The 27,507-nt window shown below is 36.1% G+C and overlaps 1 protein-coding gene across 2 annotated transcripts in view; it reads right to left on the reverse strand.

Annotated features, from left to right (window-relative positions):
* The window catches only part of CPEB3 (cytoplasmic polyadenylation element binding protein 3), a 79,211-nt gene that overhangs the window by 32,578 nt on the left and 19,126 nt on the right, over window positions 1-27,507 (reverse strand). For both annotated transcript variants that reach the window (XM_059476664.1, XM_059476665.1), the window contains exons 3-4: window positions 18,328-18,487; window positions 7,390-7,446 (exon numbers count right to left, since the gene is read on the reverse strand). In XM_059476664.1, the coding sequence (XP_059332647.1) occupies window positions 7,390-7,446; window positions 18,328-18,487 (217 nt within the window). The remainder of the gene's footprint in view (window positions 1-7,389; window positions 7,447-18,327; window positions 18,488-27,507) is intronic.

Here is a 27,507-nt window from a genome sequence, read left to right on the forward strand (position 1 = left end):
AATACTCAAAGAAGGTGAAGTTTCACCCTTATTGACTACATTTTGTATACATATACACACAATTTGAAAATTATCTCAGTTGTAACTAGTATTTATATTAAAATGTTAATTTTTTCCAAGAAGCTGAGTTATTCAGCATGACAACTTCAGAATGTCAATGCACATTTTATTATGTTGCTTTCTCAGGATGTGAAGTTTGAATGTGCCATTTGAGACAAGTTAAATAAAAAATACCCATCTTGCTCACAAGTCAAAATTCACAGCACAACACATTAAATAGCAGGAATAGTTCATCAGGTGAATTTCACAATGCCTCCAGTAAATACTTTAGAAAGTAAACAATTTAGGAATTATTCTTGAATGAAGACATGCAAGAAAATAAGAGTACTGCACTATTACAAACAATGAAATTACCAGAGCTATGTTCATGAAGTTACTTTCTCTTTTTGTCCAACAGAAGACAAAAAGCAACTGGGAGCTCCTTAAACGGTACCCCCACTAATGCACCTGCTCCCCATGTACTGGTTTTGGTGCCACATATAAATGTCCTTTTGCACAGAAAACCATCTCCTGGAATGTTTCTAAATTGAACACAAATGATTCTTTCCTAGGTGCGTTCTGGATCATTAATATTAAGGCAAACCCAGGTGCTTTAGGAGGGGATGAGCACATTTCCCCACGTAAAAAGTGCACGGATGGATTGTGCAGCTCGCAGCAGGATCATCCCTGCCTTGGTGTTTGTCCATCCTCAGCAACGTTCTGTAACTGTCAGGTACAAAGTTACATAACTGCTGTGTCCCAAATTGCATGGCCTCAAATGCAAAGGAACAAATGATTCTTTTTCAACCACTGATAACTCTCCTGAAACTATTAACTCCCCTCGTCCCAGAAGCAAATCCTATTTTTATGAACATGAAACTCTAGCATGAAGGACAGAATTTAAGCTTTTAACAAACCAGCACAACAAACTCCCCAAACCTCAAATCTTGTAATGCAATCAAGGAAACTCAGTGTTAATGCTTTGGAATTCCCCAAAGCCTGCAGCTAAGATTGCCCATTGTTGCAGTAAATCAAAACTCACTCAAATTTTAACTGCATCTCAAGGCCACATGAAACTGATGAAAAAGAACATTTCTGGGATTTTTTTTACTCTTTTATTATAATGTGGGACTGAAACTGCACCTTGTATTTGTATCAAATAATCAGCAGTCCTAGGAAACAATAAATTTTTGAATCCATAAAATATTAGCTCAAAATATTTTAAATAAATATCTACATGCTCTCCATATCATAATTTAAAATTAATTTGATCATGTAATTTCAAATTTATAAATACAACATTTTTTTGTATTATCATATTTTATGGAAGACTTAATAGGCAGTATTTTCAGATTTTTAAGAACATTATTTCTTCATTTCTGGTACTTATCTTGTTCATGCAGTTATGTGGCCACAATATCAAAGATGCACACTTCAAAGAAATCTTGAAGACACATGTTAAATTGATGTAAAATAGCATTACCTCTATGAAAAAAAAGAGTTCAGCATTTTCAGACTAGAAATTTTGGAGCTATACTGGCTAAAGGAAAGTTTATTTGACAAGACTGGGACCCTCCTTGATTTATAAGGTACCAGAATCTTATTTCTAGCTTGGAACACTCATTTGTATTCTTGAAGCAGTCAGCAGTTCAGAACAATACTTGCTTTAGGACATTATGAGTTATGCAATGATTTTCTAAGATCAGAAAGGAAAACATGTCAAGCTTTTGCTTTTGAACAGAGGGTCTCTGAAGTTCTTAGGATCTGGAAGTTTACAAGTGAATTAAAATACCAGGGAAATTAATTCATGAACTGAGAGAAGGTGACACAAGCAAGTATAATTATGCAATGTGTTTTTCTGCTACAGAGGGATCATCCAGAAGAATTGCAAAGATGGACATTCATCTACAAGTGGTTCAAAAGGTGGTTCTCAACTTCCATTAATAGATCTGCACATCTGGATGTGCAGATGGGCACTACAATGATTTCGTTATATGAACCTCAACAGTCCCTTGTGGTTGATTTTTTTCCAATATTAACAATGCAAGTGTTGCAGCAACCTCCCTTCTAACATATACAACAGAATCTCATCACCAGAAAATCACAAGCTACATGTAAGCTGTATGCAGCTAAGTCCCACACACTGGGCCTCAAACACTTGATCAAACACATGAACTGCATTCAAAATCCAACACCAGCTTAGGTGTCCTTTCCTGAGGCATACAAGCAGCCAAGCAACTATACACCTTCCCAAGAGGGAAGGTTTATCTATTTTCATCTTCTCATTTTAGTTTAAAAAATCTGTTACCAATAAAACTCACATTTTTAACAGCCAGGCTGCTTCATCTCTTCTAGCATCATATATAATGCTCTTGGAGTAGCCTGGCAAATCTTAAAATTCAGAGGAAACAGATGGCACTAACCCACAACAGAGAGGATCACAAAGATGAAAGGAAAGCACATTGGTGAGGTGGTGAGGCAGGAAAAGCAGTGGGGAAAACAAACAAACAAACATGAAGGCAATAAAGAGCTCCCAAGCTGGATTAAAAGGAAGACAACAAATCTTCCTCTGCTAGAAAAAGCCTTTATCAGCCACTGATAAGAGATTCTGCCTGCAGTAACAGCCAGACTGGATCTCTGGAAGTGCAGATGCCAATACAAAAAACTGAAAGCAAGAAAGAAGAAAAAGCATGTACTTACTATTGCTCCCCTGCTTCCCCTTTACCCTTTTAAAAATTAAAATAGGTATAGAAGGGACTTTGAGATATCAGCAAGCCCACCTCACAGCCTCCAAGGCAGCATCAATACCAAATGCTTGTACAGCTGCTTCTGAAAAACCTCACAAGGTGATGAGCAAAGTGACAGCTCCCACACTCTGGGCCTCCTCTGAACCCCACTGCCTTTGCTAGCTCACACTTCACATCAGACATGTTTTCCCTCCACTTATATTCACTCAGATCTCTTCACAACTAAATCAGGACTAGTTTTGCAAACCTTGTAAGTTTTCTCAGTGTTTTTTATTCCTTTCTGTTATTCTATATATGCCATTAAGATGGTGACACATTAGTAACCAAGCCTGGCAACTGGGCTAAAGAGCTCAGCAAATTCCTACAGGCAAGAACTGAACTATTAGATGAGATTGATGCCTCTTGGAATTTAGTCACACATTTGCCCAGTATATTACCACTACAAGAAGAAAGCTTGTATTAGCTGTTAAACAGCCCACCCAAGATCTTGCAAGACAAAAGTAACTCAAGAAGCTTTCAATTTGGAGCAGTTTATTTCAAGGTATAACAGTAGCACTGGCAAAACTTTCAAACAAAATGCTACTTCAGCAACTCTTACATCTAAACACTATATGTGTTTGAAAATAGCACATCAGGAAAAGCTAAGTACAATAGCTCTTAAGGAGACAAGCAATTTTAAAAACAACAGAAACATGAAAATAAAAAATGAAATGGTTCTGTTGGCATTACATTTCCTGTCATGGCATGACAACTTCCCCACATAAATAGGATTAACAAAACAAAACCAAAATCTCAACACAGACATCTAAAAAAGTGCCCCAAATCCTTTCCTTAATGTCTTTTTCAAATTATTTTACTCTGAATAAGTAGAACTAAATTACACTAATGAAAAGAAAAGACAGTCAGATGGAGAGCAAATAGTACCAGACCTCACAGATGACACATTTTTGTATGAGACAAGAATGAACAGTGAAAGCAGATGGAACATTTGTAGCCCAACAGGACTGCAAAGTCACTGTGCAGAGAAGCTTTACAAAAAACAAAATTCCAGCATTTCACAAAGGGGTTTCATTTAACTACCTTTAGACTACATTTATTTTACAGAAGATTGTTGGGGATCCCAGCACAACACTTCAGTGCTTCTTTATAGAGATCACACACCCTCATTTATTCCCATCTTCCTTTTTCACCTGCCACACTTCTCTCCCACTGAAGTCACTGAGGCTTTCTGGAGTTCCCAAGAAGCCCTGAAGACAGCTCACCACCTGCCATGTAGCTGACTATGCATTCATGCTCATCACTCAGCCCTGGTTGCTCAGCTAATCAGAAAGGAGCACATCTTCAAGAGAAGCAAAGGCTGCAGAAATGTATGGCTACAAATGGTATTGGACATTAGCAAGAGAAAGGATGCAGGACACCTTTGAGTTAAATTTATGCCACATTTCCCCTACAAATTACAGTATCAATTATTTAATAAGGTGTTGTAGATGAAAGTTTATAAAAATTCTTGCACTGTTTGGCCCAGTATGAACTAAAAAATTACCTTATGTCACTAATTGATTCTAAATACTATTTCGATTTGAGAAATTGCATTTAGATCTAGTACAGACAAAAGCTATACCATTTCCCCTTCAAAAATGCTTCCAATCTAATATTTGCATCTTCCTTTTCTTTAGCTGTTCTTTAGGACTCTGCTTGGATCTCTCTGAATATTTGAACATTGCATTCCTCTGCAGAAGGATATTTCTGAACTTTCAGGGCATTTATAAACATGTTTATACACATGTTCAACTCTGTATGTACACTAGCATGATGCCACTAATGACACTAAGAGATTCATAATAATTATGCATATAAAAGTAATCTCTTTTACCCCATGAATTTCATTATTTCAGAACTCAGTGTTTTCAGCTGCTGATGATTTAGCCTCGCACAATGAACAGAACGGTGGTGGCACATCCCCCTGTGCTGCCAGCTAAGCAAACAATGCCCTCCAACACCCACAGACAGCAGCTCAAGGCAGGCAGGCAGGAAAATCCCCAGTTTCCAGAGGCTGGAATGAGCAAACAGGAATAAGAGCTGAAGCACAGGCAGAAGTGCTGCCACAGAGGACGAGGAGCTGGAGACAAACATCCCCCAAAATCTTCCCCTCTCCCTACAGCATGTGAAGTTTTGCATTGCTCTTGGCATGAGCACATGTTCTATTCCACCTTCAAAAGACTGCCTACATTGTCAGTGTGAAATTGAGCTCTGAGTAATAAATCTTAAAGATTATTACTATGTCTTCACAGAAAAAGAGAAAAATGCTTATGAAGCAATGCATTTAAATAGAATGTGAAGGTTGGGTTTGCAGACTCAGCAGAGAATGTTTGGTTTCACAGAAATTAAACACAGATATGACAAGTATTATGATTTAAAGACATTACATAAGTTTTCAAAACTATTCCAAAAAATACTGTGATGAAGTATCTCTTGGGAATTTTTATTTTACTTATTTAATTTTTTTAACCCAAATCACAACCATTCCAGCACATAAAAGAATATTTCTTCTTGAACTAAATTTTCCTTGGTATATTTCCCCATTACAGGGAAAAGGTAATGAATGACATGGGAATTACCTAGTTCTAAATTTTTCAAGTTTAGCTACATACAAAAAAGGATTTCAATCACAGAAAGTAATTTTTAAGCTTGTGTACTTGAATATTGGCTTTTATTCTCACCTCTTCAAAGATTTAAAAGTAAAACCCAACAGGTTTCACAGTACAATAATTCTAGCTAAGGGCTCTCATTGATGGCCAAAAATGGTGTGGCCTTGCCTGGTAGAGAAAGGAAGGGAAAAGAGTCGCAGAAGAGGAAAAATATATGGGAACTTATTCAGACTGGGAAGTTGTACTTCATTTCATTTTGCATAAATTGCATATTTATGATTCCATGCTTATTTAAGTCTTTAAACAGTTAATATTTGAATAAACCAATAATATTTTAAATAGTGCAAATACATACATATATATATAGTTTTGGTCCCTCAGTTAGCTATGCTGATATGTTCACCATGCAACAGGACTATAGCTACAAAAGATTATTGTTTTTTATAAACTATTGTATAGTTGTTGTAAAAAGTTCAAAGAAATTGGACAGGAAAATAGCTTTTTTCATTATTTTCATCAAAAAGGAATCAGAATAAAACACAACATTCATTTAAGATAAAAGCAAGTTATTCCAAAATAGTATAACTTGTTTCAGTTTTTCATTCCCAACGTTCAAAAATCTCTGTTAGACTTTGTAAGAAATGCTATCATGTATTTCATCATAACTGTCCATTTTTAAAGGTAACTCAAAATTCAATCATAGTATCCCATCTTCACAAATATATTTCTATTGCAGTTAACTTTTTGAAATGGACACTGTAGAACAACAAATACATTCTGAGACCAGAATTCATGTCAAACACCTGAACTGTGTAGACCTTATTTACTCAGAGAGGCATGAACAGCTTCCTCCTTTAATAACCTCTTTAATTAAACACAACATTTCTCCTAGTTAATTATTTGATTTCCCATAATTTCATGTGCCATAAGGAAATGGGCTTTATATTCTAACTGTGATAACAAAAACTCCCCAAAGTATCACCTCACCATTAACTGTGTAAAACTAAGAAGAGGACAAGCAAAGTCCCAGTTTTCAAAAGCTGGCCTTTAAAGCCAAATGTTAAACACCTTGTATCTTAGCTATTACAAATTTTTGGTTCTTCACATCTATAAATTATTCTTTGTTTGGTACTACACAAAAAACCCCTGCAGTTTTCAGTTATACACAGTCTAACCTACATAGACAGTACAAAGGCAAAAAATTTTAGAGAAGTTTGTAAGTAATCCTAAAATGTCTAACTCAACACTGTAAACAAAAATGGACATTTTGAAAGAGTCAGCATTTCTCAGGATTAGACAGACAAATATCTGCTTTGATTTGCAGAGTTCAGTTCAGCATTCTGCTGGTGCTGCCTCACACCGTCCCCCACCTTCCCCACACAGGAACTGTCTTCCACATCCCTTCTGCCAGGTAGATTTAGTCCATATGATCATGACTGGACTTTCAATCTTACTTTTATTTCCTGACAGTAAAAAAAGCAATAATCTCTCAGTGAAGTGCAGTTTTCCTCATTATTTAGATGTCTAAACATTCTCCCAATTCCTATCTACATAATGGAAACCAACAAGGCAAACAAAATCAGTCCATGTAATTGTATGCAAAACTTGTAACCGCTCATCCCAACAGGAAGAAATATGTCTGGAGAGATATCAGAAATCAAAATAACAGCTTTAACACACATACACACCCACAAAAGAGGGAACAAGAGAGACAGTTCTGTAATATTCTCCATAGCAGGCATTATGAAGCTTGCAGTGAAACACATAAAGCCATTACCAAGTTAATATAAAGAATCAGAGGTGATTGACTTACGAAAAACATTCTCAGAGAGTGAACATGAACTTCTATGCAAACATTACACATATTTATGTCCGACTGTACAGCTACACACACAGTAGATGTAAGAAATAATATTCTACATGGCAATATAAACCACTAGACATCAACTACTTACTGTTAAGAGCCATAATATTGTCTGTTCCTGGATGATGGAAGTTTATTCCCATACGCCCTGCAATGTAAGTAAAAGCTATTTTCAATGGTTTTATTTCAAAACTGAATTAAATTCATTAATATGAAAAATTTCTAAAGGGAATGAACAGTCAGGGTAGCTGAATCTTCCACTGATTAAAGAGAACTTCCCAAGAATACACATTTAAAATATTTAACACCACAGTACCTTCAGTATTATGTACTTAAAACATAAACAACTAAACAATTATTTTAATACATTCCTTTACTTTGCACTAAGCAAGCATTATGCTTACCCTTTCAAAACAAGGCCTCAAGTTCAGCCTTGCTGCAGTTACATCATTTATAGTTGGCTTCCAATAACGAGTACAGCATTACAAAACTCCACTTAATTGGTAAAAATAAATCATCCTTTTTCATATTAGATGCAGCACCTTTAGCTTTCAAGTTAACAGATAGTTGGAGAGGGAGTTCTTTCCCTGGTTTTGCATTCTTCCCTAAGACTCTCCCATCACCTACCATTTGAGATAAGACATTGGGCTGGAAGGAATAATGTTCTCAAGCAGTACATTCATATGTACTTTGAAAAATAGATATTCTTGACCTAAAGGAGACTCAGTGCAGAGAAATCTACTTTTATTGTTAGAGCAAAAAATGAGCTAATAGCAGCAGTGCTGTTCAGATTCATTTTGGATGCTTTTTAACTCAGCTGAAGTATTAAACTTCATCCTGAAGACACTTTAGCATAGGCCTTTTTAAATCAAACCACCCAAGAAAATCTACAAGCTGTAATTTTTATTGGTCCTTAATTGGAAAAAGATGTAAAAGGATAATTATGGTCAGGTAAAAATTTATTTCAAATAAGTATTGTAAGTTCCTGTATATAATGGAATTCCATTTCATAGGCTTCTCCTATCTCCAGGTCTGTGGCTAACTTTGGGAGCTAAGGAAGAGATCATTTTACATTTCTTCACTACATGGACACTCAAATATGGGTGCTCAAGATCCACTCACCACACTGAAAACCAATATAATGGTTATGTTCCTGTACTTCTGCAAACCCAAATTTTAACAAACTCTGGCAAAGCAGAACTAAAGCCAATCCTCTCCAACATTTTTAGTTCCTATTGATAATTAAAACTTTCTTTTTCCAGTCACAGAAACTGCTGTGCTATAATGAATATTCTTTCTGAACAGATGCAGCATGAAGTTTCAATACACTTCTGAAACTAAGTCATAAGCAGGTTAAGAAAAGTAAATCAATCATTTCTTCACATTGAAGTTTTCTCCTTCTTTTATAAAACAATGACACCACAATAAGGCTAGGAAGCAAAGAGCACCTCCAGAAAGAAGTGAAGAACAAGGTATATAGAATTTCCATTTTTACTTTCCAACTCCTTGAGCAAAGCTTCTTAAAGAGATGATCTTCATTAACCACTTCACATTTCCTAATTACAGACATAACTCTCCTATACATATTTTCACATTAATCTGGCACTGCAGAAACATTAAAGCTGCTATTATTTCATCTAGTATAACCTTTGCTAAAATACGTCAGCCATCTCCAGGTGAACATTAATTCCCTTTTCCTTACCAGTGTATTAATGAGTGTGAGGTTACAGGTATTACTTGTAAAGAGAAAAGGTGTCTGTACTAATTTGTACTTTAAAATTAATACTTGGAATAGAAGGAAAAAAAACCAACTATGAAAAAATGGAGTAAAATTTGAATGCATAATGCTTGGATGGCTCCTTCTCTTTTCCTTTGCTGAAGCTGAAATTCTGCTGTTAACCAACTTCAGAAATAGAATCCTATCTGTGACATCTGGGTTTGGATTTTTCCTCCCTCCAGGCTGTCACTGGACCAGGTGCTGCTTGTGTGACATTTTGTCACCTGCCCTTGGCCTGCTATTTTTAAACAGTTCTTGTCAGCTATCTTTTGAGAGGAGCAGAAAATACAGAGCAGCACAAGCAGAAGGACAAGTTCTCCCACTGAGCTAAGCCAGCCTGCAGGATAATTCTGTACATCTTCAGAGCTCCCTCGTGCCCCTCCACAGAAACAGATTAATGGAATCCTTTCAAAACACACCTGTACTAAAAGCATTCAAAAGAGACTGCCAATATACCAGTCATGAGACAACAAATTAATTGTGAACAATTATACAGCCTTTCATATTGGTTATAGTGTTTTAATATTTTGTTGCTTGAAGCAAATTATTCAATTGAAAAAAGAGGCCATCTGTAGATTACAAAACTGCTTAATTATCTAAGGAACAACAAGAGAACAGAGAAAGGAAATTTAAATTTTTTAATTTAAAGGTGCAAATGTAGAACTGTGAAATATAATTAAGAATATGTACTCTCAAAGACCTATTTAGATGAAACACATAAATGAAAACTAAAAAACAACCAATTTTAGGAAAAACACATGTATGTTACCTGAACATTTACAAAATCTATATAAGCACATATTACTAATTATAGTTATAAAACAAAATCTCTAGATAAAGGGTTCACTTTTCAAGAATATTAAGCACACTAAACAGAAATGTAGGGAAGTTAAGAGCACAGAAGTTATGGATTCCAGCAGTTCAGTGAAATCATAAATAGGAATCCTTCCAGTAACTACATCCCCAGTACTTGTGTTCAGTGTACATCTGCCATTTTCAGTCTGCCTGTCTTGGTTTCATAACTATTTACTGAGTATATTTCCAATTACGTGCTTTTTTACCATACACTTAGAGCATTGCAGTTAGGCTACAACAATAATCACTCTTCCATGTCTTTTCTATTCCTAGTTTAGAAAGAAAAAATTCTAGCTGTATACTTCCTGCTCTTGAAACACTTCAGAGCATGAATGAAGGCTTGATGATTCTTGTATAGCCCAGGCTGCACTGTTGCTTACATCATTAAATTTCCTAAATTATCTCTCCTAACAACATTTGGAGAGACTTTTCTAGCTGGACTGCCTGGGTGCCCTGCTGCATATGCAATATCATATTTGTCATGGCAGAGAGCCCAATTCCTTTTTAGAGCACATCAAGTCTGTGCATCCTCTCTTCTGCATTGTACTGGAAATGAGATAATAAATAAATTTAACTTTACCTTGTTCTTTGTAAAGGTGCATACTGATCCTGAATGAATTCTGAAATCTTTCTAACAACTTCAGGAAGTATACCCTTCCCACATATGAATCTTTCTTGATTCTTTTGCAAATAAACTTTTGAAAATTGTCTAGATAATTTTGAGTTACATGATCAGTTTTGAGAAATAATTCTGTTCCAAAAATAGTAAAAATTAGTATCAGACACAGTTTTACCACTATTGCATTTCTTCTTTTATTCATTTGCTCTTCCTAAGTGCTTCATGGTATTTTGAACTTGTGTAACCCTAATCAGCACCTGGATATGAATACTCACATAGTGAAGAGCTTTTAAGATTACAGTTACCTATTTTAACCTTTCTGATGTTACAATCAACATTCCAAGAAATAATGTTCATTGCTTATATATTGAGAAAAACTTCTATTATACCTCATGATTTGCACCAGACTGACCACTTATACCAATTCAGCAATTAGTATTTGGCATAAGATTTGCTAGAAAATGGTAAAGTTGGTCTGCTTTTGACCTGTCCTGAACTTCCTTGGAATGAGAACTTCCTCTCACATAATTGTTAAGATCACTGTTGATATCAATTACAATTTATGACTAAAGAATTCTGTGGCAAGGTCAAATGAAACTGGCAACAGGACTAGGTCTGCTCTATTTCTTTTCTATATATATCTCTTTTATCACTCTTATCTTTTCTATCATTTCCAAGTTACTGCCAAGAAAAGGCACTAAAACCCAGCAATACTTATTTGAAGAGACAGGTAGCATGTGGGGAAGGGTCAAGTTTAGACACAGCAGAGTGCAAAAACCAAAGCATGACCAGAATCTTACCCCAAACATGTGAAATAAGATTATTCATCTGACTCCCATGTATTTGGGAGCCCAGATAACAGCACAACCTACAACTCCCCACACCCCCAGCTCAGCCATGAGTGTGTGCTCCAGGCTTCACAAATGGGCACAAAGCATGAAGCACATGTGCATATACAGGAATTGTAATGGTTTTTACCTGAGCAGACCTTCAACCATTCTCTGTCCTTTTCCCCAAAACTACAGGTATGTGAAGCTATGCTACATTAGCAGACATGCCCAAGACAATTTCAACAGCAAGAATGTTGTAAGCAAGGGTCCACATGAAAAAATATAAAAATAAGAAGTAGCTCTCTGAAGAAGTTTATTGACTTTATCCTCACCTCTCTTTTTTATGTATATTTGCCATTTGTTCACACCCATAATTTAAACACCCACACTTACAGATCTTTAAAAAATTAAAATACTGAGCAGAACAGAAGTACTATTGTTTGCCAGAAGGGAAATATGAAGAACTATTACTGTGTTCACATGTATATACTTTAACTGTGCAAAAACTATTGTGGCAAAGTGAAGTGTATAATTATCAGCTATGAATATCAGTAGTGAAACTTCTTCCTATCACTGACTAAGCAAATATATCCTATCAGTAGGGAAAACAAAATAGCATAAAATAAAACAGCATATACATTACAGTGAAATGCAGACTTTATAAATAAATTACATTGCTCCAATAAAACACAGCAGTCTTGCACATATTTAAGTAGTGCAAACATTTTTAGCTTGAAACAGCTATATTTTCAAGTTAATAGTACTTTGAAAGCAATACTTGAACTTAAAGTTAAATTTTGCATTACTGATAAGTGGTAGACAAGTATTTGTACACATATGCTCATTCTACATGAAGTTCTAGAACTGTATTCAAAAGAGCAATATTGGCATTTTTCACTGGTGGTTTGGGAGGACTAAAATAAAACAATATCAAAGCAGACTTTACCATTAGCAATCTATACTAAAATATACAAAACCCTCAAAACAGTAGCAAAGTGAGAAAGAAAAAAAGCAAAACAGCTTTAGGTCTTTGTGAGGCCAGTCTTCACTAGGACAATGAAAAGAGGGAAATAAAGACAAGGAAAATTTGGTATCTCTATAATCAGTTCTTAAACTAAACAAAGCAAATAAAAAAACCCCACCACTCCTGACCAAACAGATTCAGCAGGTCAAAAACAAGGACATGCTGTTTGCCAGCAGCAAATTGGGAAGTATGACCATACTACAGATTGTTGCAAAAGGCACTTATTTAATTTTTAAAATATGAACCATTTAATGACCTTATTCTGTCCTGAAAAAAAAATTAAAGAGGATTTTTTAAGATAAGCAGAGTTTCAAATGGAAAAGCAACATATTCCCTTTCCTTCAAAAGGATTAGAGGGGCCTAATTTTAAACACAAATACATGTGCAAACATCTGTCAGCTCACTCTGTTTTTCACGAGCATTGAGATTTTGGGAAATGCTGGAACACTGCACTATTTTTCCTACTGAAAGTGTTGCAAAAAGCTCCAACAGTGTAGCACCGTTCCCAGCACTGAGATGACAACATTTGTTCTATTTGCATGACCTTTGTGTTCAGCTGCCGACTGCAAACACAAATATTATCCATTCACCTCCACTTTTCTTGGGTCATGTGGCAAACTTAGTGCTTTGCTTACAAAAAGCTTAGGAACACTTACAGCTGAACAAAATCAGGTGGTATGTACTGAAATGAATGGAAATTAAAGTGGAAAAATGAAGGTCCATTCTGTGGAACAGAATCCAACAGTCTTAAATTGCATATAATCTTCAAACACTTGGCTGTCAAAAATGTAATTTAAATGTAAACAAGAAATCCTAAATTTTGCTGAGTTTTCATATGACCTGATAGAGTCTTTACAAAAGTTATGAAGTAAACAGTTACAAGTTAGTAACCCAGTAACTTCAGTTTTGTTTCACAAATAAATGAGTGACATTAAGTACAGAAAATCAAGATAAAAAACTTCCCCACAGTTGCTATTTCTGCCTGTGAACTGTTGTACATTTATATTCAACATCTTGATCTCTACTGAAATATTGTGACACAATCAACACACGCTTTGTGTATCTCTCTACAGTGTGATATCCATTGAAATTAGATCTATTATAAAGCCTGCTCTTAAAATCTCCCTGTACATGTGTTGTCTCCAATTACTTATATTTGAAGCTGTGTCACACTTCTTTTAAAAAACCCACAATTTTTGTTAGGTGGAGATTTGTAAATTACAAAGTTTGTTTCTGTTCTGATTTAGAATAAATAAGCAAATATTACTGTTATCTAGTGTAACAGTAAATTTAAAAGAAATACTTTGATCTAGTGTAACAGTAAATTTAAAAGAAATACTTTGAAGGACATGATTTCTTTCCTCAGTTTTATACTTAGTTTCATGACCTGTCAGTAGCACATGTGCACAGCGTATGATCTAACACAGCTGAAATATTTTATTTAATTATTTTAAAATAGAACAAAGGCAGCTGCTAGTTACTTCTGATCAAAATATTTTTTATAGATCAGAATACCTCTGTTTGTGTTGTAATGCAATAGTTTGACACGGATAAACATATTGCAACAGTGACATATTACACCACAGACAGGAGACACTTTTATGTAGGAAAGAAATGTTCTGGTCAGTGATAAATGGCATCTACCCATAGCCATTCTGATAATTTACTTTTGCCCTACACCTTTAGGTCAAAGCAGAATGCAAATAAAGAATGCAAACATAACCTTTCCTCATTAAAGCAAAACTGTCACTCATACTTTTGTATGTATAATATATTTTATTGGCCATTCAGAAAATAAATAAGACTTTTCAGAAAAACATCTTAGGAGATTCTGCACATTTCTGTCCAGGAGGCCTCCTTATGACTGACATGGGGAACAGCCAGATACCCTGGGCTGTACACTGTAATTTGTCATTAACCAAATGAAGCTTAACAATTCCTTTACTCAACTTCTGCCCTCTTTTTTCCTTCCTTTTGAAAGAAGGAAAGTATTTACGAGTATTGACTGAAAGAAAGATGTTGAAGCTGGCCTTGATGGTAGAGAAAGCAGGTAGGGAATTCTGCCAAAGGGTCTTGGGACAAACGAAAATGAGAATTCTTTTTCAATTCATTTACATTCCTTAAATCTCAAAGTATGAAAATGACAAATGACTTTTAAAGTTGCACAGTTCCCAGACTATGAGGACAGAAAGCCAGGAACATACAGAAGGGTTCCCCTATCTGGCAGGAAAAACTGAGAAAAAGAAATCAGTTTTAGAAACAAAACAAGAGCTGACACTGAGCACCTTCTCCCAAGACTGGGCTCATGATAAAATGCAACTTAGATGGATATGCTGGTAATTTAGGTCCAGAAAACTCTGAGCTAGATTTCAAATCTCTTTTACAGCAAGAAATACACAAAAAGAACTGAGTGATTGAGCGACCCTGGCTGTCCTCACTGGAGAGCACCCAGCCAGCCTGCCAATCAGCCTGGCTCAATGTGGGTAACGCAGCATTGCAGGAGTGAGGGTCAGATCATTACCAATAATCTCTCAGACTGGCTCTGCTCCACACCTGAAAGCAATAAAAACGTCCCTCCCAAAAAATGTCACTTAATCACATGTCCTCTCAAGGTCAAGGGGATCATGCTTTAAAAGAAGTGATCTGCTTGGGTGACCTTGAAATAAACTCAATTTCCATGGCCCACAGGACAAAGCCTGACCATACCTCAGACAGTGAAGGGTATGAAGCTTCAGCAACTACAAACAAGAGACTCTTCCTTTCTCACCTTGAGCTTCTCCATTACCTCCTCTGAACCAAACAGAGCATGAGGAACTCAGACCCCAAAAAAAGAACAAAATATCCCAGAAGCATTTCAGTTTGGTCTTCCCATCAGAATCTTTTATGGTTAATCCTCCTACCCACATTCTAATTGAGAGCTCTCATTCCATACCCAAAAGAATTATTTTTTGTTCCAAGCATCTGCTGGGACATGAAGGACACACATACCAAGAAGGATGATGTTTCAAGCAAAGTTTCAAACTTCATATAAACTGCCTGCAATATTTTACTCATTAATACATATACAGACAGTACTTCTAAAAATAAGTATTTGCTGGCAGCAGCAGGGTGAAATGATCCTGAAACATGGGCCTGTTTCAGGCTCTGTTACATGCATTGAAGGCCCCAAGAAATATACAGTTATTCTAGAATCAAATCTTCCTGTATTTTCAAAATCAGAAGATTTTGGTACTCACCCTTTTCATACTTTCCACTTAAAATCTGGATAATAAATGTATGGCAAACTGACCTGTAAGTGCTGCTAACTGTGATTGTTTGAGAAAAAAGGGCTCATTTACCAAAAGAAGAACAATTTTAAGAAGTCATTTGAAAGCCATCTCATTGCTTTTATTTTATATTAGGATTTTTGTATCTACAGAAGAAATAGTGCACAAACCTAAGAGAGGACAATCAGATGCAAGAGGAAGTAAAGATTTAAAGGGAATAAACAGTTTACTATGAAAGACAGAGTTGGTAAAATGAAGAGGAACTAGCTCAGAGGGTTGGTTAAGTTAATAGTATTCCAAAAATTTCACACAAGAGGCATTCACATGGGCTTGTCTACAAGGAACTGAAAAAATTAAGTTGAAGTACATAACCAATATATTTAAAAAAAACTTCAAGGTAAAAATAAATGAAAATTTGGCAATGACTTAAGAGCAAGCCAAAGCAAGCAGAACTGATCACTTACTTTCTGAATGTGCTAACAGACTAAAATGTCCTGGTACCTTAAGGGGGAGAGCCAGAGGAGTGTGAAATAAATAAGAAAAAGCAAGTGAATTTATAAGACAACAAAGTGAAACGTGAGGAAGGTGCAGAGAAGGACAGCAGCTGAAAAGCTTCTGCACTTTTGTAGAGAAAAAGTAGTGGGATGTACAGGAAAACATTCAAGACCAATTTTCACAGAAAAAGAAACAGCAAAAATACAGTAAGAAAGTGATGTCAGGACTGAATCAATTTTTGCAGAAGAATGGTTTTCAGGAAAAGGATTCAGCTAAAATGGGAACATAGATCTGTTTGACACAGAGGAAAGCAACACCTCCTGCAAGGGAGAATGAACATGTCCTGTAAGAGCTGCTCCTGTGAATATTCCCAGCCACACTGCAGTGTGAAAACAGGAACAGGGAAAGTGCACTCCAGGCCAGGGCCAGGCTGGGGGCTGGCAAAGTCAGCCCTGTGCTTAGATGGAAGAGAAAAAAGAAACAGGGAAAGCAACAGTATCACTGGGGGAAACCCATAGGCAGGGAGGTAACTAATAGAAAAACAGACTTCTCCAACAGCTGCTGAGGGGAAGTGAGCTCATTAGCAAGGGAGGAAGGCCAAAATGGGTGAGAAACACTGAATGAGAAAATGAAACAGTGAGAAAGAGCACATCCAGTCTGAGACAGAAGCCCTTATTAGAGCATAAGTAAAGCTAATGGTCCCATTATCAAATGGAAAAGATCAATTTAAACTTTACACAATAACCAACTTCAATAATTAATATCCAGTCAAATATCTAACCCCATCTTTTTCATTTTTTCCACACTATGATTCATGTGGAAATTCATTCTTAAAAAATTCGTTTCTATTTGTATATGTAAATAAATACTGAAAAACCCCATAAAAATAATGAGTTTTAGCTAAATTACAATGTATCTAACAAGATACAATAAATAATTAATTGTACTTACTAGCAATTTGAATTTTATTAATATTCTAATGCCAGCCACATGAAACATATATCCAGTAGAAATGTCAATTTTGTTGAGCATGGTTTTTTAAGTTCGACTTTAACCTTTATTTCAGGGTTTATGATCAGAATAGACATGAGACTGTATTCCCTGCCATTTTAGACAGATGAATAATGGTTAAAGACACATGAAGGCTATGGCACAGCAAATGCCAAGATAACAGGGGTAAAGAAGCCAGTTTGTTTGGCTTGTGAATAAAACCTGTACCCAGAAGATATGGCACAAAAGGCACAGTATTTTTGACCAAGAAAAAATATTTTTACAATGGAGAGGAGAGTAAATGAGGCAGTCATGACATCAAAAAACATGTATATAGGCATTAGCATAGGAAGTGCTATACATAACTAGATTTCTTCTTTGTGTTCTGACTTAGTATTTGGGAATCATTTCTTGTTCAATACTTCCTTGGTATATGGCTTACAACTATCCTCAGTCTTACAAGTCAGCAAGAATGCATATTAGCAAGAATGTGCACCTATTTTTAAACACAACCAGTGAAAGATAAAGACAAAGGAGGGTGCAGGTTGATCAGGAATTCAATGAAATGCTGCCACACCTTTTACTATACTATCAGCCAAGAATTGCAAATGGTTTCATCCCTAATGCCAACACCTGGTAGAACAAAGAGAGTTTAACAGCATAAATAATGACAACTTTCCCAGCACTTAAAAACAGCTAATATCTTTTGGCTTCCCCTAACAATTTGAAATCCAAATTAAGATAAATTTGTTTAAAAGAAACCTGAAATTAACTATAGAGAATAACCTTGATACACTGGTTGGTTTAGGACCAGTGCATCCTAGCTGATAATCCACACTTTGTATAACCTTTTAAAAAGATGTTGAACACAACAATTGGACTCAAATGAAATATTTTTGAAGTGACTGCAGCAAGAGATCTTGCTCTACAATTTGTTGGTACAAAATCCCATGTTTCAGAGACGCCAGTCAGATAATACTATGATTGTACACTTAGAATAAATGGATAGACATTTCACCTTATCTTCCTAGTAGAGAAGTTTATCTTAAGATGGGAAAACAGAAATTTCACAAAACTGGAAACTCATTCATTAATAAAAAAGTTTATAGAAATACTGAAAAGCTGATTTTTGTTTAAACACCAAGCAAGCATGGACATATGAATATTCCTAACCTGTAAAATGATTCCTCCACATTATATCAGCGAAACTCATTGGTGGGCCACTGGGAGGGTAGTGTTTACCTTTCAGAGGCTCATGATCAGTCCTTATCATATCCATTAAGGAATTTTCCAAAGAGTGCAAGTTAAAAGTGTCATAGGGCCTATTCCGGTCCTAGAAGAAACAAAAAAAAAAAAAAGGAAGAAAAGACAAGTGTTATTGAAAAATTTAATTTTCTAACATAGGCTCGTTTCTTGTTATATAAATTCTAGCATCTAATTCTAGATTATAGAATTTGATAGAACTTTCTATAAGAAAAAAAATATAAATATGTCTGCAGTTTAAAATTATACCCTTCATTTTGCAACTGCTGTTTTCCCCAGTACAGCTATGCAAAGAGGCTTTTAAGTATTTCTAAAAATATACATACAAGCAACTGCTAATTCTAAATATTGCCATTTAAATAAGAACTTAGAAATAAAGCAGTATTAATGCTTACACAGGAGAAATTAAATTATTTCAGAGATATTTGGTTTACAGCTTCATCATCTGCTTCCTGTCACTGTGCTGCCTTAATATCAGAGCAGAAGCAAGCAATGCTCAAGACACCAGCAGGCACCTTTGTGCCAGAAAGTACCAATTAATTCTTCCAATGTCTAACATTAACCTGATGGGTTTAAGGAAAGTACACTAGGTGCAAGAAAAAATAGAGGCGAGCTAGGATAACACTTCCACTGAAGGGCACTCAAAAACCTGAGCAAGGGCTGGTCTGTAATGTTTGAACCTCCCATTTTTAATTCAGTAGTTCTGCTTCTGCTTTTGGTAAGTAAAAGGAAAAAATAAAAGAAAAGAAAAACAAACCCCAGAATCAGTCTTCAGCAGGCCCACTAGAACAACCAGTTGCAAAGTTCAGGAACAATTCCAGGGAGGAAACAATCTACCAATGCCCATGTATCCAGAGTACTGTACACTATCAGACAGCATAACAGAATGGCCCCTTATGATCACCCAGTTGTAAAAAAATATTTGTTTGCCTACTCTCTTCACTACCATTAAAAAAAAGGGGGGTGTTGTATACTATATTGTGCTACAGTTGATAAAAAGTGGTAACATCCTATCCTGCAAACCGAAACCTTCACTGTAATATGCTCCCACAATTCCTGGAACAATGTTTTTCACATGTTACTATAAGATATTCTTGCTTGCAAAACTAGTATTTAAAATCCTCAGAGCAAAAGCAGTATCCGTAGAAAAGGTAATAAAATTCTGTCTTAATAAATACTATTTCTCTTGAACCATCTTGTTATTAGGTTGTCTTTAAATAAAACTAAAGGAGAGAACACTTGCATAAATTCATCATTGTTTTAATATTCCTGTTCTGGAATTAAAATAAATACACATCATTAAAAGCTTACTATTACAGAAAACTCTGAAATACAGATAATCTTACTGTCAAAAATCTCATGTTCCTACAGTGCCTACTCTAAACTGAAGACCCAATTTCCCTTATTCAGTGTGCTAATGTTGTATTTTCTATAAGTGGACTACCATTATTGTCTGTACACATTTATTTAATCTATTGAGCATTTCTGGCAGTCAAACATGATGTTCAAAGAATAATACTTGATTTCTGTTAGAAGCTATACTAAGTACTGAAGTTCAAATGAGCTCACTCATTTTCAATTCTCTTTGTTGATGATTCTTGTCTTCTACAGTTGCTTAGAATTCCATCATTTGTATACTGTATTTAAAAGAGTACTTGCTCCCCTATCCAAATGGAGCAATACACTGAAACATAAAATAAAACGTATGAATGTCCAGCAAATTCAAAGTAGATCCTAGGGAAAAAACCCTCAAACCAAACAATAACATCCAAAGTACTGAGGTTGGGTTTTTTTTTCCAAAAAGAAAACTTTATTTGATTAAAACAACCCACTTCTTAGTAATATGCGCTAGTAGAGAAGAGTTTGTTTCATAATCACTTCCTTAAAAAAAATGCAAGGGTAAATCAAAAAGAAAAAGCATTAACTTTGATGAAAAAACCCATTCTAGTGATGCATTAGTAAATTGATTAAGTAGGTTTTATATAATTCCTTTAAACAAAGAACTTTTGTTGGCTTTTTCTATCTGCCTCTTAGATATATGTAAGTGAAGAGGTCAACTGCTTCAATACCCAACTACACCATCCTTTTGAAGAGAAAATATGAATGCAAAGATACAGCTTATATCCTAAATAGAGGTAAGGAAGTATTTTTCAGTCAGATGTGTGCCCTGACCTGTTTTACTATACAGCCATAGCAGAGCTGCGCTGGCAAAACCAGCACTGGCAGGAGAGCTAAAGGGCAGGACTGCAGCTTTTGCCACAGTGGTAGTTTATTCCAGCTTCAAACATTCCTGAGATTACAGTCTTAGAGGTCAGAAGGCTTGAGTTCAGAAGAGGACACAGCCTACAAATTGAATTTAATTAGCCTTTATTAACATATGTATGTTATATTTTAACCATGCTGCTATAGCAGCAAATCCCTGGGAGGTCCTGCTTTGTTCTGTAACCTGCCAAGGAGCTGAGCACAAGGGGGAAAAGGGAGAAAGAAATTGTAGCATGGCAGCAAGGCTGTGCAGGGTAGGCTTGCTGGAATGCTGCATCTTCCTAACCGTTTAAGGGGCACACAAACCTGCAATATATTTTCAAGATTAAAACAGACCTACATTAAACACAGGAAGATCAATTTAATCAAAACCCTTTACCAGGCAATTATAACACTTCCCATTATAGCACTTGAGCAAGATAAATCTAGTAAAAGAAATTTTAGACACAACAGATTTTACAAGTGTGTTGTGGCAGTGCATAAGTATAACGTGTGCTGACTACAAACTTTGCAGTGTGGATGATAAAACACAAGAAGGGGCTAACATTCTAGCTCCTAAATAAAAGGGCTATTACCATTTTTCTCAGTAGCTTTCATTTCAGTAGCAACTCATTTGTACTCAGCAGATTTGAAAACTGTTTTCTAAATTCAGCAATTTCTTCCAAGATGACTGGTGCTTCTGCACACACACACACAATTATGTTTCCTCATTTCTCAGCATGAACAGGTTCTCCTGGTTTTGTGAGCTGATACTGTTCCAGCTCCTGGATTTGCCTTTTGCATTGTTTCCATAGGCCACCAATCTATTGCCAAACAATCCCAACAACATAAACAATTCATAAAAGTCCTCAGCAGCACATGAGGATTTTGCAAGAAGGTTCTGGGACTAGGAACATGAACTAAAAGCACAAGATATACAAAATACAGAGTGATAAAGCATAATAAATAACTTGGTAAAGAAGTTTTAAAATCCAGCCAGTCTGGAAGATTTGCTGGGATATCTTCCTACAGAAGGCAAAGCTCCTAAGACCTACTTAGATAAACTGCATTATGGATAAAAGAGAAATCTCCAGCTACCAGGCACTGCCTTTGGCTACACAATAATCATTAAGTCAGCAAAAGATTAAGTCCAGCCTGCCCATGTTGGATTGTATTTCTGCTGTGTGCAGACAGCAGCTCCTTCCTTGTTAGCTACTGGTATATATGGCAGCATATTTCAGTTCTCAGAATTATCCAGACTTGAAAGAAAGAAAACCAGTTTATTAATAACAGCTCTTAGAGAAGAGATGCATCACGTAACTTTAAATCCCAGCCCTTCATGGCTGCTATCTCTACATTCATCTATGCCATGGACTTCCTCACAGTGGACATCAATATAGTGAGAAAACACAAATGCATATCAGGATCAGATTTTGAAGAATCACAAAGTGAAATGGACCTTTAGTTGGAACTGGGTCTCAACTTTCCACCTCTAAATATCTTACCTGTAAGTCTGATAAACAATGTCACATAACACAGTGTCTATAATATTTTACTTAAAAAAAAAATCAAAACCAAAGAGTAAGTGCCAAAAATAATAGCAGAGTCAATGCACTAAAATAAAATGAGAAAATATACCAATGTGCATTTTATCTGAATCTTACATTTTGGTGCATATGTATTATGCTAGTCTTAATTACACAGCCATGATAATTATTCACAAGTCTCCAGTCTCCCTCCAACACACATAATGAATGAGCTTGGGAATGAATCAAAATAGTGCTTGGAAGAGGTCTGATTATCTCCAGGACAGATGCCTGTGTCACTTACTCCAGGAGATGGCTGAGTTGTCATATATGCATCACCAAATTCCAGGAAGGCAAAAGTAATTTTGAAAGTTATCTTATTTATGAAACAAATATTACTTAGCAGTACTGAAGTACTGACACATTTGTAACATTTGAAATAAAAAGAACTTTTTCCAATTTGTTGTACCCTGTAACATGGTAGGCTTTGCTCTGATCCCTTCAGTCTCACAGCAGGGGCATGTAAGGGCAGGGCATACCCAGCACTACTCCAGGTCCCTCCCAGTAGATACACAAACCATGTCTTTACTGCTGAGAGGGAAAGATAGAGAATGAGAAAAAAATATATAACTTCATCACAAATGACAATGTCAAGATCAAATCTATAGCTAGGACCATAACAGGTGAGAAGTGGATCTTAATACAGCCTGATTTCCTCATTAACTCTCAGCTTGAACAGTAGCCCAAAGTAATTGGAACTAATGAACTAAAAAAGCAAATGGCTGACCTATCCCATGGCAGAGACATCGACAACACGCATCTTGCTCCAAAACCTGATGCTGTATCATTTTCTTCTGACTCTGCAGAGGATTATGGCAGAAAAGACACTTGAGCATGAATCATTAAAGTACAGTTACAAAGGGACAAGTTTTTACCCTAAGAATGCATGTCAGCAATCTCACTCATGGTGCCCAAGCCCAGCTATCATCCATCATCAGAATCCTTAACCATGAAACACAAGGTTGCATGTTTAAATCCTTGCTGCCATGGTCATCTACATCCATACCATAAAATACACATGGAGTTGAGAGACACCCCTCAGCTGCATATTTTTCACTGTGCAAGCAACAAATCCTCAGGCATCTTGACCTTCCAAAGACACACTTCCCTGGGTCTACATATTTCAGTTCACTGACTTCCTACTAAGCTTCCTATATTCTGAGCACTATCTCAGTTCCAGTAATTTATTTCAGTGCTCTTCATTTTCATGCTGCCCTAGATTTTTCAGCTTTCTGCACCAGTATGTGGCACAACACAACCCAACTCTGCTGAGCAACAAGATGGCTTCAACTCACAGGAATATTAACTGTTTCCAGAACACCACAACTCCAGTGAGGCTCCCAGGAGTCATCAGAGCCTGTGACACTACATGTAGTATTTTGATCAGAACAATGAGATCTAGGGAACAGCTAAAACTCTTATGGCTTAAACAACTTTCCTATCAATGCAAACTTCTTCACAGGGGTCACTGCTGTGTTATTTTATTTATCCATAAACCTGGATTTGGCTGGACAGGATTGCTAAGCATTGCCAACAACAGCTGAAGTCAATGGAAGCACAGCTTTGAATAAATACAGGGTAAAGTGCCAGCACTGTTTCCAACAGGGCTCACTCACTCTGTTCTAGCACCTGCAGCACAGGTAGTTACTAAGAACACAAGAAAAACAAGTTTGTCTTGTTTCAGTATCTCAATCCAAAATAGCAAAAACAACAACTGCAAAAAAAATAAAATTCTGAAGTTTAGCTTGGGACATGCTCAACATGCCATGATGGTGCACATGAATGATCACATCCAGCACACTCTAAAGGCTCGCTGGGCAGTCCTTCACCTCTCAGCTTCAGGTGGATGCCCAATCCCACTTGCATTCTCAGAGAAGTTTTAAAAAGTCTTTCAAAATATAGGAAATCTGACAATATGATCACATGTTAAAGTAAAATTATCACTGTCCAAAAGGATTTTAAAAATTGTACATAGCAAATGTTACTTCCTTTGCAGCTTGGTGCTGGAATGCTGCCAACAACATGACTGACAACCCAGATACACAGAACTAGAACAACCAGAAATTTCAGTAATTCTTCCTTATATTGGATTTAGTAAAAAATGAAATAAACCAAAACAAATTAGAAGACATAAAATGTAGCTAGAATGGAGCAATACGGTAAATTTGTCTATGCCCATAATGAGGTATAACTACTAACACCAAGTCTTAATGGAATTTTATTTGAATTCCTCTTTTTTTTAACCTTTCCTGTTAATTTTTAAGGTGGATTTATTGTGTTCATTTACTGGAACAAATTGGGGAATGTTTTCTTATGTTATTGTTGCTCTTGGAGTGTGCACAGAACACATCAACTTCTTATACATTTGTCATTTTTCAAGATTACCAACTGTAGCAGATTTTATTTTCTTAGGTGTTCAGAAGTTCACTGGGCAAAAGGTGAATTTTTTAAAGCCTATTTAGAAGGCTTATAAGAAAAATAAGGAAAACTAATACACATATAAAATGATATCTTACTATATAAAGATGATGGAAACATTTCTATGTAATCTGAAAAATATTTCAAAACTCTAGTTAGTTAGTCATCTTTTGTGTGTTATATAAACTTTTATAGTTAACATGCAAGAACTCAGACTGAATCCAAAAGCCTTGAAAACTTGACCTACTCAAGCAATTTTTCCAGAAAGAAAGGTAAAGTTGTATTCAAACTTTAACAGCCTATAAATTCTGAGTTCTAAAATCTTTTAGTGAAATGTTTGTAATTTAAATTTTCAGATTAACTAAAAAGCACAGAAATATGAAGAGATACAATCACAATCATCATTATACAGAATTACAAAAACTAATGAAACTATATTATTTGGTTCAAATGCCCCTTTACTTTGCAGTTGAGATTCCCTTTTTGCACACCCCTAATGTAAATGTTCAGAATATATGGAAGAAAGTTCAGCCTTTATAGCTATCACACTCACTAAACTTGACTATCCTGTCAAGTTCCTGAATATTCAATATTTGCTTGCAAAGTGGAGGCAGAAAGTCCTTCAATTTACACTGCTTTTTCCTAAAAACAGCTGATAACTTAGTTCTTCTTCCAGTACACATTTTTATAACATGCCAAGCATGCTGTTTACATGATCACTACTGTTATTTCTGCATTCAATGGCAGTCAAGCACCAAGAGTCAAATGCTCCAATGGGGAACACCATCTTTTACTTTGCTTCCATCTTTGCAAACAGAAATATGATCATATAATACAATTAATATTTCAAGCATCATCTTTTGCCATGAAAGCAATTGAACAACATATTTTAAAAACCCAAACAAAATCCCCACAACAACAAATAAAAAAAAATCAGAAGAATCAACAAAACATCTATTCTTTTTACAGCCATTACACTGCTGTAGGGAATGATCTGCAGACAGTACAACTGACTGAACCCTCAGTGACAGGATTTATGTTTAGTCATATTTTGTTCAATGTGATGCTTTAGATAAAAATCTGCTCATCAGTCCTGCTGCTGAATGCATCTCAAAAAGCTGATGTATCCACTTTCTATTATAGTTCCTGATTCCAGTAACAAACAGTTCTAACACTTGTAAAATATAGGATTAAAGTAGTTATACCCAAGATGACCATCAATTCACAAAAACAAGCAAGTGAAAAAAAAAGATGTCAGCAGCAGAATTTACAAGCCCATTCATTATACCCTTGAGCTATTAAAATGACATAATTTAACTGGTTCATTGGCCTGCTGTGCAAGAGTTCAGCACTGATAAGTCACCTTTGGGCTTCTACCTCTCTGCTCAGTAGAATGCTGCCTGTGTCCCATTGCAAGGAAAAAGTAACATTGACCTAAGAAATCCTTGCCAGACAAACCAGCACAAGTGCAAACCTCAAATCACAAAATGAAAGCACTGCAGAGATGCAAAGGAGGAGGGACTACTGGGGAGGCTACAGCTCAATAATCCCACTCTGCAGGCTGGACCACAGAATGTAAAAGACAGAAGAGACATGTGGTATAAGGAAGCTGTTGTCTCAAAGATTTACAGTCTGTCTGTGGTATGAGAGCATAATGAGACAAAACGGGAGACAGAAAAGAACACCAGCAATCACTGTCAAACAGATCTCTGCACACCATTGCCCAGTGGCTTCATTTGCTATGGCCACCAAGCAAAGGAGACTCAAGGATTTCTCTGAAACTGGTTTTGTCTACAGTTACTGATCATCAGTGACAAGGAATATATTGGTAAGAGGGGAATGAAATGTTTAAGCATGCTGACAAATAAAATATTGTCTCTCACCCTAAATCATAGTGCTTTTAAGAAAAATGCAACATAACATCTAACTGGCACATTCCATGTCACATTCCTGTTCCATTTCTGTTGTGCTCAGGAAATAGTGCCTCCTAACAAAAATCTTGTAGGTGTCAGAACTCCAGCAGCTATTTCAACAAAAGAGAGATACCACATTTCATCTGCTCACACAGGACAAGATCCTCTCCTACCTAAAGGTCTGGAGAACTTAGAGAGGACAGTCATGCTCCATTTGAGAGGAGGAAATGGTACAGTGGGGATTGTTGCTCCTGAGGCCTGGGGGCACTGGGCTATTCACCAGTATTTACTCACAGACCTAAAGCAGGCCAGAAACACTGGCAATGAAAAACAGCTCCCAGAGAAGACAAAGAGGTGATATCACCTTTGCAGTGTGATGTCACTTTGCATCCAGCAGGATTTAAAGAAAAAATTTAACCTATTAGTTGCAATAATGCTTTTAATTATTAATTACTTATGTGAACTACCCAAATCCTAACTTTATACCATTATATAGCATGATTAACATGCATGATAATTGTGGCATACAACAACCCACTCTGCCACATTCTTCCTAAGGGGATTGAGAATAGTCAGGTAGCAACTCCTGCCCATCCTAGGACTTTATCAAGGACATAATCAGTCACAGAATCCCAAAGTGCCTCAGACACCTTCATGGAAAGGAAATAGAACTACAGGCTTTCTCAAGCTGTGCACCTACTTCTAAACACGAGTTGAAAACTCCTGTATAGCCAGTGAGATACAAGGCAAACCTTTTCCTGAAGTGTCATTATGTCAGAAACTCTAATTAAAAAATATTTGCTATTACATATTTGATTGTCAGCAAAATTACCAAAGGCTGCATATGTGCAACTGAACAAGCAGGAAAGAGCACACAGCAGCAATCCAAAAACCACTTGTAACATCAAGCTCCACTTAGAGGAAGGAAGGAC

This window comes from Ammospiza nelsoni, chromosome 8 (assembly GCF_027579445.1).
Source record: "Ammospiza nelsoni isolate bAmmNel1 chromosome 8, bAmmNel1.pri, whole genome shotgun sequence".
Classification (NCBI taxonomy): domain Eukaryota; kingdom Metazoa; phylum Chordata; class Aves; order Passeriformes; family Passerellidae; genus Ammospiza; species Ammospiza nelsoni.